Below are 12,022 nucleotides of genomic sequence, written 5' to 3'. Positions count from 1 at the left end.
ACGTCACGGCGTGAATTAAATTAATTGTGTGGGCGGAGGGGGATGAAGGGGAGTCCTTTGCTGAGGACTGATTGTTCGTTGTCAGTGAGGGGGCAGTCAGGGGAAATGGTGAAAACTCGGCAGGGCTGGCATCTGGTGTGGGTGTGGAGCTGGGAGTGGGGTGGAGCCGGTAACTGGAGTGAGTGTGGTGGTGGGGGGAATGGGGGTGGAGTCATGAGCATGGATGGTGTTCCCCTCTGGGTTCTGGGGGGGCAGGGATGCACTCTACTCTACTTTCTCTCCACCCCCACCCTCCTCTCACTTATCTCTCCATCCTTCAGGCTGTCTGCCTGTATTCCTGATGAAGGGCTTTTGCCCGAAACGTCGATTTTACTGCTCCTCGGATGCTGCCTGAACTGCTGTGCTTTTTCAGTACCACTCTAATCTAGATTCTGTGTGGAGTTTGCACATTCTCTCCAGGCTGCGTGGGTTTCCTCCGGGTGCTCCGGTTTCCTCCCACAGTCCAAAAATGTGCAGGTTAGGTGAATTGGCCATGCTAAATTGCCTGTAGTGTTAGGTGAAGGGGTAAATGTTGCTCTTTGGAGGGTCAGTGTGGACTTGTTGGGCCAAAGAGCCTGTTTCCACGCTGTAAGTAATCTAATCTAATTTAAATCACTTTTTTTTTCTCTTTGGGCCTTTCAACCTGTCAACCACATTTCAGGCTTTAGCTCTTGTGCTAATTATTCAGTTCTTCCCCGCTAATAGCTAAAGCTTCTCTGCTTCAGACTGAATGCTGTTTAAATCCCTTACTGCCTGTATAATTAAAACTCCTCTTTTTTTTTTGTTGATTTATCACCTGTGGCAACAAGTACTGGGCGTCTTAACTGATGTCGGTTCGATGAGCTATACCAGACTTTGGACCAGCCTGAAAAGGGGTTTCTATCAACATTTCTCAAAGATGTTTCTTATCAAACTGTCTCTGTCTCTGTGATGTAGCTACATTTGCTTCTGTGTAACAGATCCCAAAAATGTAATGGGAGTGCTCCATTTTTTTTGGGATCAAAAACTCAACTAACAGCACGCAGACTGATTCACAGGAGCCTTTGTTACCTTTACCTAGTTACCCTGAATATACTTTCTCTATGAAGGCATCTAATTACTTTAGCCTTTATAGCCTGACTTTAACCAGCAAGCTGTAAGCTGCTGTTTCAGCTACAAATCTTCAGCCATTTTATGTTAAGCTGAAAACCACATTCAGTTATGGGCAGTTCTTTACAGTTACTTTTCAATGCAGCTTAAATAACTATTCAAAACTGCGATTCCTTATTTCTAATGAAATATTTGTACTATAAAATGTAATATCTGAACTGGTTAAAATTTCCATTGAACCTGGATGCAAAATCTCTAATGTCCAATGAGGTTAGCTTGTACCCTTTTGATACATTAGTCAGCTGCTATTTGTTAAACTGCAAGTTATCACATACAGGAAATTCAGTTATGGTGTTGTCAGACTTGCAATTTTTCTGCCCTGTGCAATTTCAACAAACTGTGGTTTGAAGACAAATTTCCTTTCAGCAGTTGAACTTGTATTTTTGCTTATTTTCACAAATCAGTCTGTGTGCTGTTAACTGAGCCTTTGGTCCTAAACAAAAATGAAGCACTCCCATTACATTTTTGGGCTATTAATTGTTCAGATGCTATGTCAAAACCTAATCATGTAAGCAAGGCATCACTTCATGGGAACAGAAGTGTGACTGGTATATACATATAATATAGCTCTACCTGAGCTAAAACAACAATATTTTTGCACTAATATACTTTGTCCAAATGAAACAAGCCTGCTGAAATCACATTAATCTTTTTGAATAAGAGAGAGCTGAATGTGCTGTTAGCACGTGAGGTTTGACTATAATTGATGCATCAGATTTACTTTAAAATTGCACAACACAAGATCAGTAGAGAAAATGTGAAAGATAACTGAAAGCTGCTTAATTCACGAAGGAAGAGGGTGTGCATTCAATTTAGAGCACAGGCTATTTGGTCCATGCGGCTTAACTGTAGAGGGGTGAAAGCGGGGTGTTCCCTATTGTGCGATATGCGAGCGTGAGTCCTCTACACTTAGCTACCTCCCCCAGAAGCCATTTAATTGTGGTGAGGTCATTAGTGTGGCATGCCCTCAACGACTATAAACAGTGCATACACAGTAACTCGAGACTGTGAATAAGAGTCGACAGCAATTGCTCTTCAACAAGAATGATCAATTACAGATGAGCAAAATACTGTTGATGCTTAAAAATCTGAAATAAACACAAAATGTTAGAAACTCTCAACACATCTGACCGTATCGAAAACAGGTCATTTCGGGTCTCTTAGATTATTGAGATAGTTGTTTCAAGTTTACAATGACATGATGAACACAAAAATAATGTAACCAGCTTTGCTCATTTCCCTGCTTGCCTTCCAACTACCCATGTTTATCTGAATTCATGTACAAATGGGTTCCTTAGTGACTGCAGCATGAATAGTCTACCTTCTACAAAGGAGACTGCAGATGACTTACTAAGACACCCTTGAAGTTCTGGGTCGAGATCCAGCTTCAGACTGCACCATCTCAGTCTGGGTTGCTGAAAACTGGGCTGGCTGTTAGATAATAGAATGGGCATTGACAGGGTGGTAAGTGTTGGAGAGGGACGGTGGTTTCTTGAAAGAATGCGGCTGGTTCTTGCTACAGGAAGTCAGGACTTTATTTTCTAGCATGTGGCTTAGCGATCCTCCTGATTTGTTGGAGAAGAAAGCCAGTAGCTTCCAGCCTCCACACAATGTGTCGGTGAGGCCCCGAGCATCCAGCTTTCCTTCCTGGTGGCCTTTGCTGAAAACTCCAGAGGTTTTGCACTTCTCTTGATTCTTACCCAACCAATGTATATGAGCTTAACCTGCCCATTATCTCTTTTAAAAAAAAACTCCACCCACTCCCCAGCAAACTCCCAACCCAGCTCATGGCATTTGCACTGACCATACCAGCCATAACTTAGGTCAGTCGCACCTTTTGCCACTAAGTTAAAAAGTTTTTTCAAGTTTCACTTCAGAATCTATGATCAAAATATGTGCAGATACTCTAGAGCTTAGGGGATGTTGGAAAATCCACTTGTGCTTCTTTCAATCAGATTTCCTGAATTGCTATAAACTACTGAGTTTTGCAGCTCACCAACCTCATTTACTGTTGTTTGTGAACCTAAATTATAGCTTAATTGTATCCTTTTTTGACAAATCCTACATAGTACCGAAAGTAATAGCAAGTTAATGCAGATGCTGGAGAAAATCAATAAGTCAGGCAGCATTTGTGGAGAGAGAAAACCAAAGTTAACTTTGCAAGTCCAATGTTGCTTTTTTTTTGGAGTTGAAGGAGGCTGTTATAATGTAGAATGGGTGTGGGATGGATGGGTAATATGAGGAGAGATGGGCAAGAAAGGAAAAGTGCTCAAAAGGAAAAGAGAGCACTAATAGGGGTAGATCTGAAGTAGGAGTTAATGGAACTTGGTAATAACAGAAAGCAATTTTGCTAAGAGGAAACCTATTCAAGCAAGCCGCTGGTGGTGGTGAAAAGTTAGTGGGTGTCAAAATACACAAAAAAAAAATGCTATGGAACGAATTAAAAGCACTACTTGTTATTTCAAGTTCAAATATTGGGATACCAGTCTAGATTATTTTCAAATGTCTTCATTATGAAAGACGTGATGCCTTAGATATTTAATAATGGTTTCATATTAATGTGTGCTGTTCTTAGAAGTAGCTTATGTTGTATATCAGACCATGTTGATAACAAAGTCATCTTTATTGCGACATAAATCATCTGTTTCACGTGTATTCTTAACTTTTTAAGGATTGGCCGTATGATGATGGTGATCCACCTCCAAACAAAATTGTGGATGACTGGCTTAATTTGCTTAAAACTAAGTTCACCGAACAGCCTGGTAGCTGTATAGCAGTCCATTGTGTTGCTGGCCTTGGGCGGTAAGTATGTGAGCATTGGGAAATGTCGAACATTAGTTATGTCTTTATCGAGGGGAAGTTGCTTTTCCATGTAACAATAAAGAGGCTGTTTCTTTATCAACAAAACAACATTTAGAAAATCTTATATAATGTCCTTAAACTGACTAAGCATAACAACAATGGCTTAGAGGAGTAACTCAGACAAGGTAAAGGAAAAGGGAGAACGTGAATCTATATGGTCAAAGAAGCAAGACTTGGCAAGTAGTAAGTGGAAGAATTTAAAGAGGCAATTCTAAAAAGTGATTTGCAATCTATTCTGCCAAAATAGAGCAATATGACTACAGTGCTGTACAAGAAAGACGAAGGATTTGTCAACAGCACCTTCCAAAACTCTGCCGTCTCAAAGATCAAAGGCAGCAGGCACATAGGAAAATCACTTCTCGAATTCACCTCAAGTCATTTATTGTCCTGACTGGGATATATATTAGTGGTTCTTCATGGTCATTGCCAAAATCCTGGAAATATCTACCCAACAACACTGGGTGTACTTGCATCACACACACATTCCAGAATTTAAAACCGTTGCTGATCACCATCTTTTAAAGGCCAATTAGAGATGGGAAATAAAGAAATAGTAAAAATTCATTCACATATGAGGCTAATATTTCCGTTATTTAAAGGCATTTAAGTGGAAACAAAAATAGTTTGCTAAAGTGGTGTCAAAGTAGGTTAAGGCATATGTCAGTAGAGGTGCAGTGGCAGATTCTTGAAATTTCAAAATGTGCAAAGTAGGTACATTCCAGTGGGAAATGAACATTTTGAAGGAGCCACATCCGTAGTTCACTAAAAATGTTAAAGATAGTATCAAAATTAAAGAAACGCATATAGTTTCAAAGATGGCAGGTCAGAAGATTGGATAGAATATGAAAACATCAAAAACAAAAAGATTGAAGGTTTGAAGATTGCTAAACGATTAATAAGGAGAGAAAATATTAGAAAATGAGTGAAAGCTAGCTGAAAATATAAAAGCAGATCGCTAACTTTTCCCCCTAAATTAACAATGAATGATCCTACTACAAGTGAGTCTAGAAAATTTAGTAATGAAACATAATGAGGCAAATTAATTAGCATATTTTGCATCAGTCTGCACTTGCAAAAATGAGCAACGTCCTAGGAATAGCTGTAATTTTAAGAGAACATTCATGGGATGTGGGCATGGCTAAGCCAGTGCTTATTGTCCATACTGACTTGCCCAGAGAATAGTTTACAGTCAACTACATTGTAGACCAGATCAGGTAAGGATGACACTTCCCTCCCGAAAGGGCATTCATGTACCAGATGGGTTTTTAGAACAATGGTTAGGCAAACACTTTTAATTCCAGATTTTTAAAAATTTGTTTGAAATCGGGAAATAAGAGGGGGAGGGTGGAGCTCAAAATTACGGGTGAAGTGGTACTGAGCAAACTGTTAGGGTCTTGCCAACCCGTTGCCCCATCTTCTAATATACTTCATTCCAGCTTTTAAAAACAGTAGTTGTGAAATAACTGATATATTGGTTTCAATTCTTCAAACCTCCCTTGAGGTTCCATTAGAGTGTAAAATAGAGGGAGACAGAAAGAAGGAAACTATACACTAGTTGGCTTTACACCTGTCATAAGGGAGATGTTAGAAGCTATTAGTGAACTATAGCAAGGCACTTGGAAAAATTCATGGTTATTGAGCAAAGCCAACTTGGTTTAATAAATGTCTTATGAATTTGTTGAAATTCTTTGAGGAAATAACACTCTGATTAAAAGGAGAAAAAATAATGTCCTATATTGTGAATTCTGAAAGACAATTGTTACGTTCCTGCATCAAGGGTTTTTGGAAAAAAAAGGTTTATGGTGTAGGAGTAGAAGATTGGTTAGCTCCAAGGAAAGTGGTATAAATGGATTATTTTCTGATTGGGAAGATGTAAGGAGTGTTGTCACAGGAATCCATGCCAGGCATCTAATTTTACAATTTATATAAATGCCTTGGATAAAGATACCAGAGATCTGGTTGCTGGATTTGTTGACTCCTGGAAGATAGTTCGGAAAGTAAGTTCAGAATTTGACAGAACAAGGCTACAAATGGCTGTAGATAAATTAGGTAGACAAAGAACTACCAAATGGAGTACAATCTGGGGAAATGTGAAAATTGTCCACTTTGGCAGGAAGTTTTTTTAAAAATGCAGATTATCTTCATGGTGAGAGACGACAGATCTCTGAGATGTAAAGGGATCTGGGTGTACTAGTGTAAGCATCATCTAAGGTTAATGTGCAGATATGGCAAGTAACTAGGAAGATTAACAGTATATTATTTATTGCGAGAGAAATTGAAGTCAAAAGCAAGGAGGTTATCCTTCAATTATAGAGTCATAGAGATATACAGGTACAGAAGACTTTGGTGAGATGACATCTGCATTTCATGTATAGTATTAATCTGAGAGAGTTCACTAAAATTAAAGCTAGCGTGGGTGGGTTTTCTTATGAGAAACGGTTAGACAGTCTAGGCTTGTGTCCATTGGAGACTAGAAGAATAAGAGATGACTTGACTTGATTGAAACATAGCAAATCCTGAGGGATCTTGAGAAGATGGCTTTTGAAAAGACCATTTGTACTGTGGCAAAATCTAAAACTGGGAATAGGTTGAACAATAAATGGCGAGATTACCCAACTAAGAAACAAATGAGAGAATATTTTTCATTATGATTAGTCCTGAGTCATAGTTATACAATACAGAAACAGACTCTTTGGTCCAATTGGTCTTTGCCAAACATAATTCCAAACTAAAGTAGTCCCACTTGCCTGCTCTTGGCCCATATCCCTCCAAACCTTTCCTATTCATGTATCCATCCAAATGTCTTTTAAACATTTGTAATTGTACCTGCATCCACCACTTCCTCAGGAAGTTCATTCTACATGCAAACCACCTTTGTTTAAAAAAACTTGCCTCCTATCTTTTTTAAATCTCTCTCCTGTCACCTTGAAAATGTGCTCCCTATTCTTGAAATTTCCCATCTTACGGAAAAGACAACTACGATCAACTCTACCTTTTATCACTCATTAAACTTCTATCAGGTCACCTCTAAACCTCCTACACTCCAGTGGAAAAAGTCCCAGTCTATCCAGCCTGCCTTTATAACTCAAACCTTCCATATACAGCAACATTCTGGTAAATCTCTTCTGAACCCTCTCCAGCTTGTTAATATCCATCCTATAATTGGGCAACCAGAACTGGATACAGTATTTCAGAAGAGGCCTCACCAACGTCCCGTACAACCTCAACAAAACTTACTGACTCCTATACTCAAAGGACTGAGCAATAAAGGCAAGTGTGCCAAATGTCTTTTAACCACTTTGGAATTCCTGCTGCAAAGATAATGTCTTGCAGAACCTTTGAATGTTTTCATGGCGATGGAAGATAGATTCTTGATGAGCAAAGTGGTGAAAAATTATCAGGAGTAGATGAGAATGTATTGTAATTAGATCCGCCATAATCTTATTGAATGGAGAGCAGGCTGAAGGGGCTGAGTGCCCTACACCACCTAATTTGCATTTCAGTGATTGGGTGGGGGTTAGGGGTTGAAATCAGCAATATAGAATAATCATAAGGTGAATAAGACGCTGAAATTAGTTTATTTTCCCTGAGTTTTACTGGATCAGTAGAATATACAGATGTGATCTTTTTAAAAGAAGTAAATGTAGGTACAATCTATGGAGTTGAAGTGGAGCTGTGGCATTATAATTGTATTTTGCAAGAATCTGGCACAGGATGAGGTAGATTTTGACTCTCTCAAATGGATGTAAGTTTGATCTCACACAAGGTCTCCCACTATCCCAATGAACTAGCTGGCTTCCCCTCCGGGTTTTGAAATGGTATGATTCTACAACATCCCATATGTGGTTTCACCAATGATATATACAGGATTAATGTAACTTATTTGTTTAGAAATACAATAAAGTGCTGGAATGTGGTTTTTTCCCAACAGTTGTATCTCGAGTGGTCAGTAATGGTATTCTGGTGTTTTCCTTCCTCGTCTTGTCTTAAAGCAGATCTTTTTGTTATGTATACATTTACAATCTGCTGATGTACTGTTCATGATCTTTATCTGTATTCATATTCATTTGTATGCAAAACACTCGAGTGCTAGAAATCTGAAACAAACTGAAGATGCTGAAGAAACTCAGCAAGTTTGACAGTATCTGTGGAGAGAGAAACAGAGTTAACTGAAGTTCTGAAGAGGAGGAATCATACTGGCCAGACCTGATAAATTTCTCCAACACTGTTTGTTTAAAATTAATCTGCCTCATCAATATGTCAGATTATTTTTATGTAGTCAATAAAAGTAGGCAGTGCGACTCATTTGATATCATTTTCATCTTTGAGTAAAAAAGATTGTGGCTTCAAATCCTGTTTGATTTGATAATAAAAAATGTCAGCTGATGCTGCATCGCACTGCTAAGAGTAGTATACTGTCAGGATATTGAAGAATCATAGAAGTGTTATGGTGTAGCAAGAGGTCATTCAACCCACTGTGCCTGTGCAAGCTCATTAAATGAGCATCATAACCCTAGTGCACATTTGTTTTTAGCCAAGTAATCATTCAGTGCCCTCAACTGAACCTGCCTTCACCACACACAGCCTTCTGTAAGCTAACTACTTCCTAACTGAAAAAGCTTTTCTTTGTTTAGCCTCACTTCATTCGCAGGTCCTTTTTTTTAAAGCTGAGATTTTAACTGATTTAAAACTAAGAGTCATTATTGCTGCTGCTTTCTTGGGTTGATGTAATCCATTTCAGAATTTTACTTTAATAATTTGGAAAATGCTTTTCGGATATCAGAGGATTGTGAACGGCACTATGTAAATACAAGCCTTTTGTTTCTTTTCTTTTCCTGTGCTTACAGTAACTTGTTTTAAACACACAGGGCTCCTGTATTGGTAGCAGTTGCTCTTATTGAAAGTGGAATGAAGTATGAAGATGCGATTCAGTTCATCAGACAGTAAGAGCCATTTATTCCTGGAAAAAATATTAACTATTTTATACAAACAGGCAAACATAGGAACAGGAGTAGGCCATTTGACCCTTGGTGCCTACTCCACCTTTCAATATGTTCATGACTGGTTATCCAACTCAGTAGCCTGTTCCCTTTTTCTCCCTCCACCCTATGATTGTTTGAGCCCTAAGATCTATATCCAATTCCTTGTTGAATACATTGTGTTTTGGCATCAGCTGCTTTCTGTGGTAGAAATTTCCACAGGTTGATTTTGGGTTTAAAAAAAATTCTCCTCATCTTAGTCCTAAATGGCCTATCTTGTATTCTTAAATTGTAACTCCTGATTCTGATTCCAGGGTCATTGGGAACATTGTTCCTGCATTTATCTCGTCTAGTTCTGCTAGAATTTTATAGGCTTCTATGAGATTCTTTCTTCTTAACTACGGAGCTGGAGTTTAATCCTAAATGATCTAGTCTGCTTTCTATGTCTGGCCTGCCATGCCATCCCAGGAATCAGTCTGGTAAATCTTCATTGCACTTCCTTCATTGCCATAACATCTATCCTGAGGTAAGGAGACCGAAACTCCGCACAATGAGCAAGAGTGGTCTCTCCAAGGCACTGTACAACTGCAGCAAGACATACTTGCATCTATAATTTTCTTGCTATGAAGGCCAACATGCCAGTTGCCACCTTCGCTGTCTGCTACACCTGCATACTTACTTTCAGCAACTTGTATACAACGACACCTAGGTCTCGTTGCACTTTCCCCCTTTCCCAATCTGTTAGCATTCATAAAATCTGCCTTTCTGGTTTTGCTACAAAGTAGTGAACCTCGCACTTCTTCATATTATAATGCAGCTGCCATGCATTTGCCCACTCACTCAACTTGTCCAAATCACAATGAAGTATCTCCTGCATCCTGCTTACAGCTCAACGTCTCACCCAACTTTGTGTCATCTGTGAACTTGTGATGTTGGGTATTTAGTTCCGTCGTTAATAAATCATCAGTAAATCATTAATATATATTGTGAATAGCTGGGGTTCAAGTGCTGATTGCTGCAGAATCCCGCTAGTCAATGGCTGCTACTCAAAAAGCCTGTTTATTCCTTTCTTTTTGTTTCCTGTCTCCAACTACTACTCTATCCATGTCAGTGCACTATACCAAGTGCCAAGAGCTTGAATCTTTCTTACTAATTTCTTACATAGAACCTTATCGAAAACCTTCTGAAATACCAAAAAACCTGCATCCACTGCTGCCCCATGTCAACTCAATTAGTTGCATCCTTGACAAATTCCAGCTTTGTGAAAGATGATTTCCCTTTCATAGATTGATGGAGCGGTGATGACCTGGTGGTATTATTGCTGGACTGTTAACCCAGAGACCCAAGTAATGTTTTGAGAACCTGGATTCAAATCCCACGACAGCAGATGGTGGAATTTGCATTCAATAAAAAAATCTGGAATTAGGGATCTGATAATGATCGTGAATCCATTGTCGACTGTCAAAAATATCCACCTGGTTCCCTAATGCCCTTTGATGGGAGGAAACTGCCACCTTACATGTGATTCCAGACCCACAGCAATGTGGATGAGTCCTAATTGTCCTCTGCGTTATTGGGATGAGCAATAAATACTGGCCTAGCCAGCAACATCTCAGTCCAATGAATAAATTTTTAAAATTCCGTGCTGACTCTTATCTGATTCTGTCACTGTTTTCTAAGAGTTTTGCTATTAAATCTTGTATTATTGACTCTAGCATTTACCCTGCTACAGATGTTGGGCAACTGGTCTATATTAATGTCTGAATTATTCTAGTGTTCAATGCTATCAAACCTTCAGAAGAAAAACTTTATCTTTGCTGTTTTTGACAAATAAACTGTACAGTGCGCAGAGAGTGTCAGTTTCTGATATTAACTTCTGCATGCACGGGGACACACTGACATTTTCATCAACGTAAAGTTGCAGGTGGGCCTCCCATATTGGGATTTCCCCCCCCCCCCCCCCCCTCCCAACTGAACAGGCAGGAAAGTCTTTTGAATACCCAGCTGTTGCTAAAACTGCTCCACCCACTCATTCTCTCTTCCCCCACCCCCAGTGTGCAACATGATCCTCTTTTGATGCAATAAAACATACAAGCTGTGTCCTCTTTCCATTGCAGATCTGCCAGAATTGTTGTTTTGTTTAGCCTTAAAGTACACAGCCTTTCCCTCAGTCATAGATTCATAGGGTTATAAAGCATGGAAACCGAGCCTTCTGTAATAGTAAGACACTTATGCCCAATTGAATTAGTGTTTCGTTACTCAGCCCACACTGGAGCATTTTAAAATTCAGCTGCAGCATTTTAAATTTAAAAAATCACATAACACCAGGTTATAGTCCAACAGGTTTAATTGGAAGCACACAAGCTTTCGGATCGTCGTTCCTTCATCAGGTGGTAGAGTCATTGAGATGTACAGCATGGAAATGGACCCTTCGGTCCATGCTGACCAGGTATCCCAAACCCTTCCTATTCATATACCCATCCAAATGCCTCTTAACTGGTGCAATTGTATCAGCCTCCACCACTGGCAGCTCATTCCATTCACGTACCATCCTCTGCGTGAAAACGCTGCCCCTTAGGTCTCTTTTATATCTTTCTCCTCTCATCCTCTCTCCTCTTATCCTATCTATGCGCCTCATAATTTTGTCAACCTCTATAAGGTCACCCCTCAGCCTCCGACGCTCCAGGGAAAACAGCCCCAGCCTGTTCAGCCTCTCCCTGTAGCTCAGATCCTCCAACCCTGACAACATCCTTGTAAATCTTTTCTGAACCCTTTCAATTTTCACAATATCCTTTCCGATAGGAAGGAGATCAGAATTGCACGCAATATTCCAATAGTGGCTGAACCAATGTCCTGTACAGCCGCAGCATAACCTCCCAACTCCTGTACTCAATATTCTGACTAATAAAAGAAAGCATACCAAACGCCTTCACTCTCCTTCCTACCTACCTCCAACTCCACTTTCAAGGAGCTATGAACCTGCACTCCAAGAT

The 12,022-nt window shown here is 39.6% G+C and overlaps 1 protein-coding gene across 13 annotated transcripts in view; it reads left to right on the top strand.

Annotated features, from left to right (window-relative positions):
• LOC140476946 (protein tyrosine phosphatase type IVA 3-like) overlaps positions 1 to 12,022 on the top strand; it is a 158,499-nt gene that overhangs the window by 142,342 nt on the left and 4,135 nt on the right. For all 13 annotated transcript variants that reach the window (XM_072569940.1, XM_072569942.1, XM_072569941.1 and 10 more), the window contains 2 exons: positions 3,860 to 3,990; positions 8,919 to 8,993. In XM_072569940.1, coding sequence (XP_072426041.1) covers positions 3,860 to 3,990; positions 8,919 to 8,993 — 206 coding nt within the window. The remainder of the gene's footprint in view (positions 1 to 3,859; positions 3,991 to 8,918; positions 8,994 to 12,022) is intronic.

Source organism: Chiloscyllium punctatum, chromosome 5 (assembly GCF_047496795.1).
Source record: "Chiloscyllium punctatum isolate Juve2018m chromosome 5, sChiPun1.3, whole genome shotgun sequence".
NCBI lineage: Eukaryota > Metazoa > Chordata > Chondrichthyes > Orectolobiformes > Hemiscylliidae > Chiloscyllium > Chiloscyllium punctatum.
Note: the sequence above shows the minus strand (reverse complement) of the source record. Positions and strands in the feature narration are given on the sequence as shown.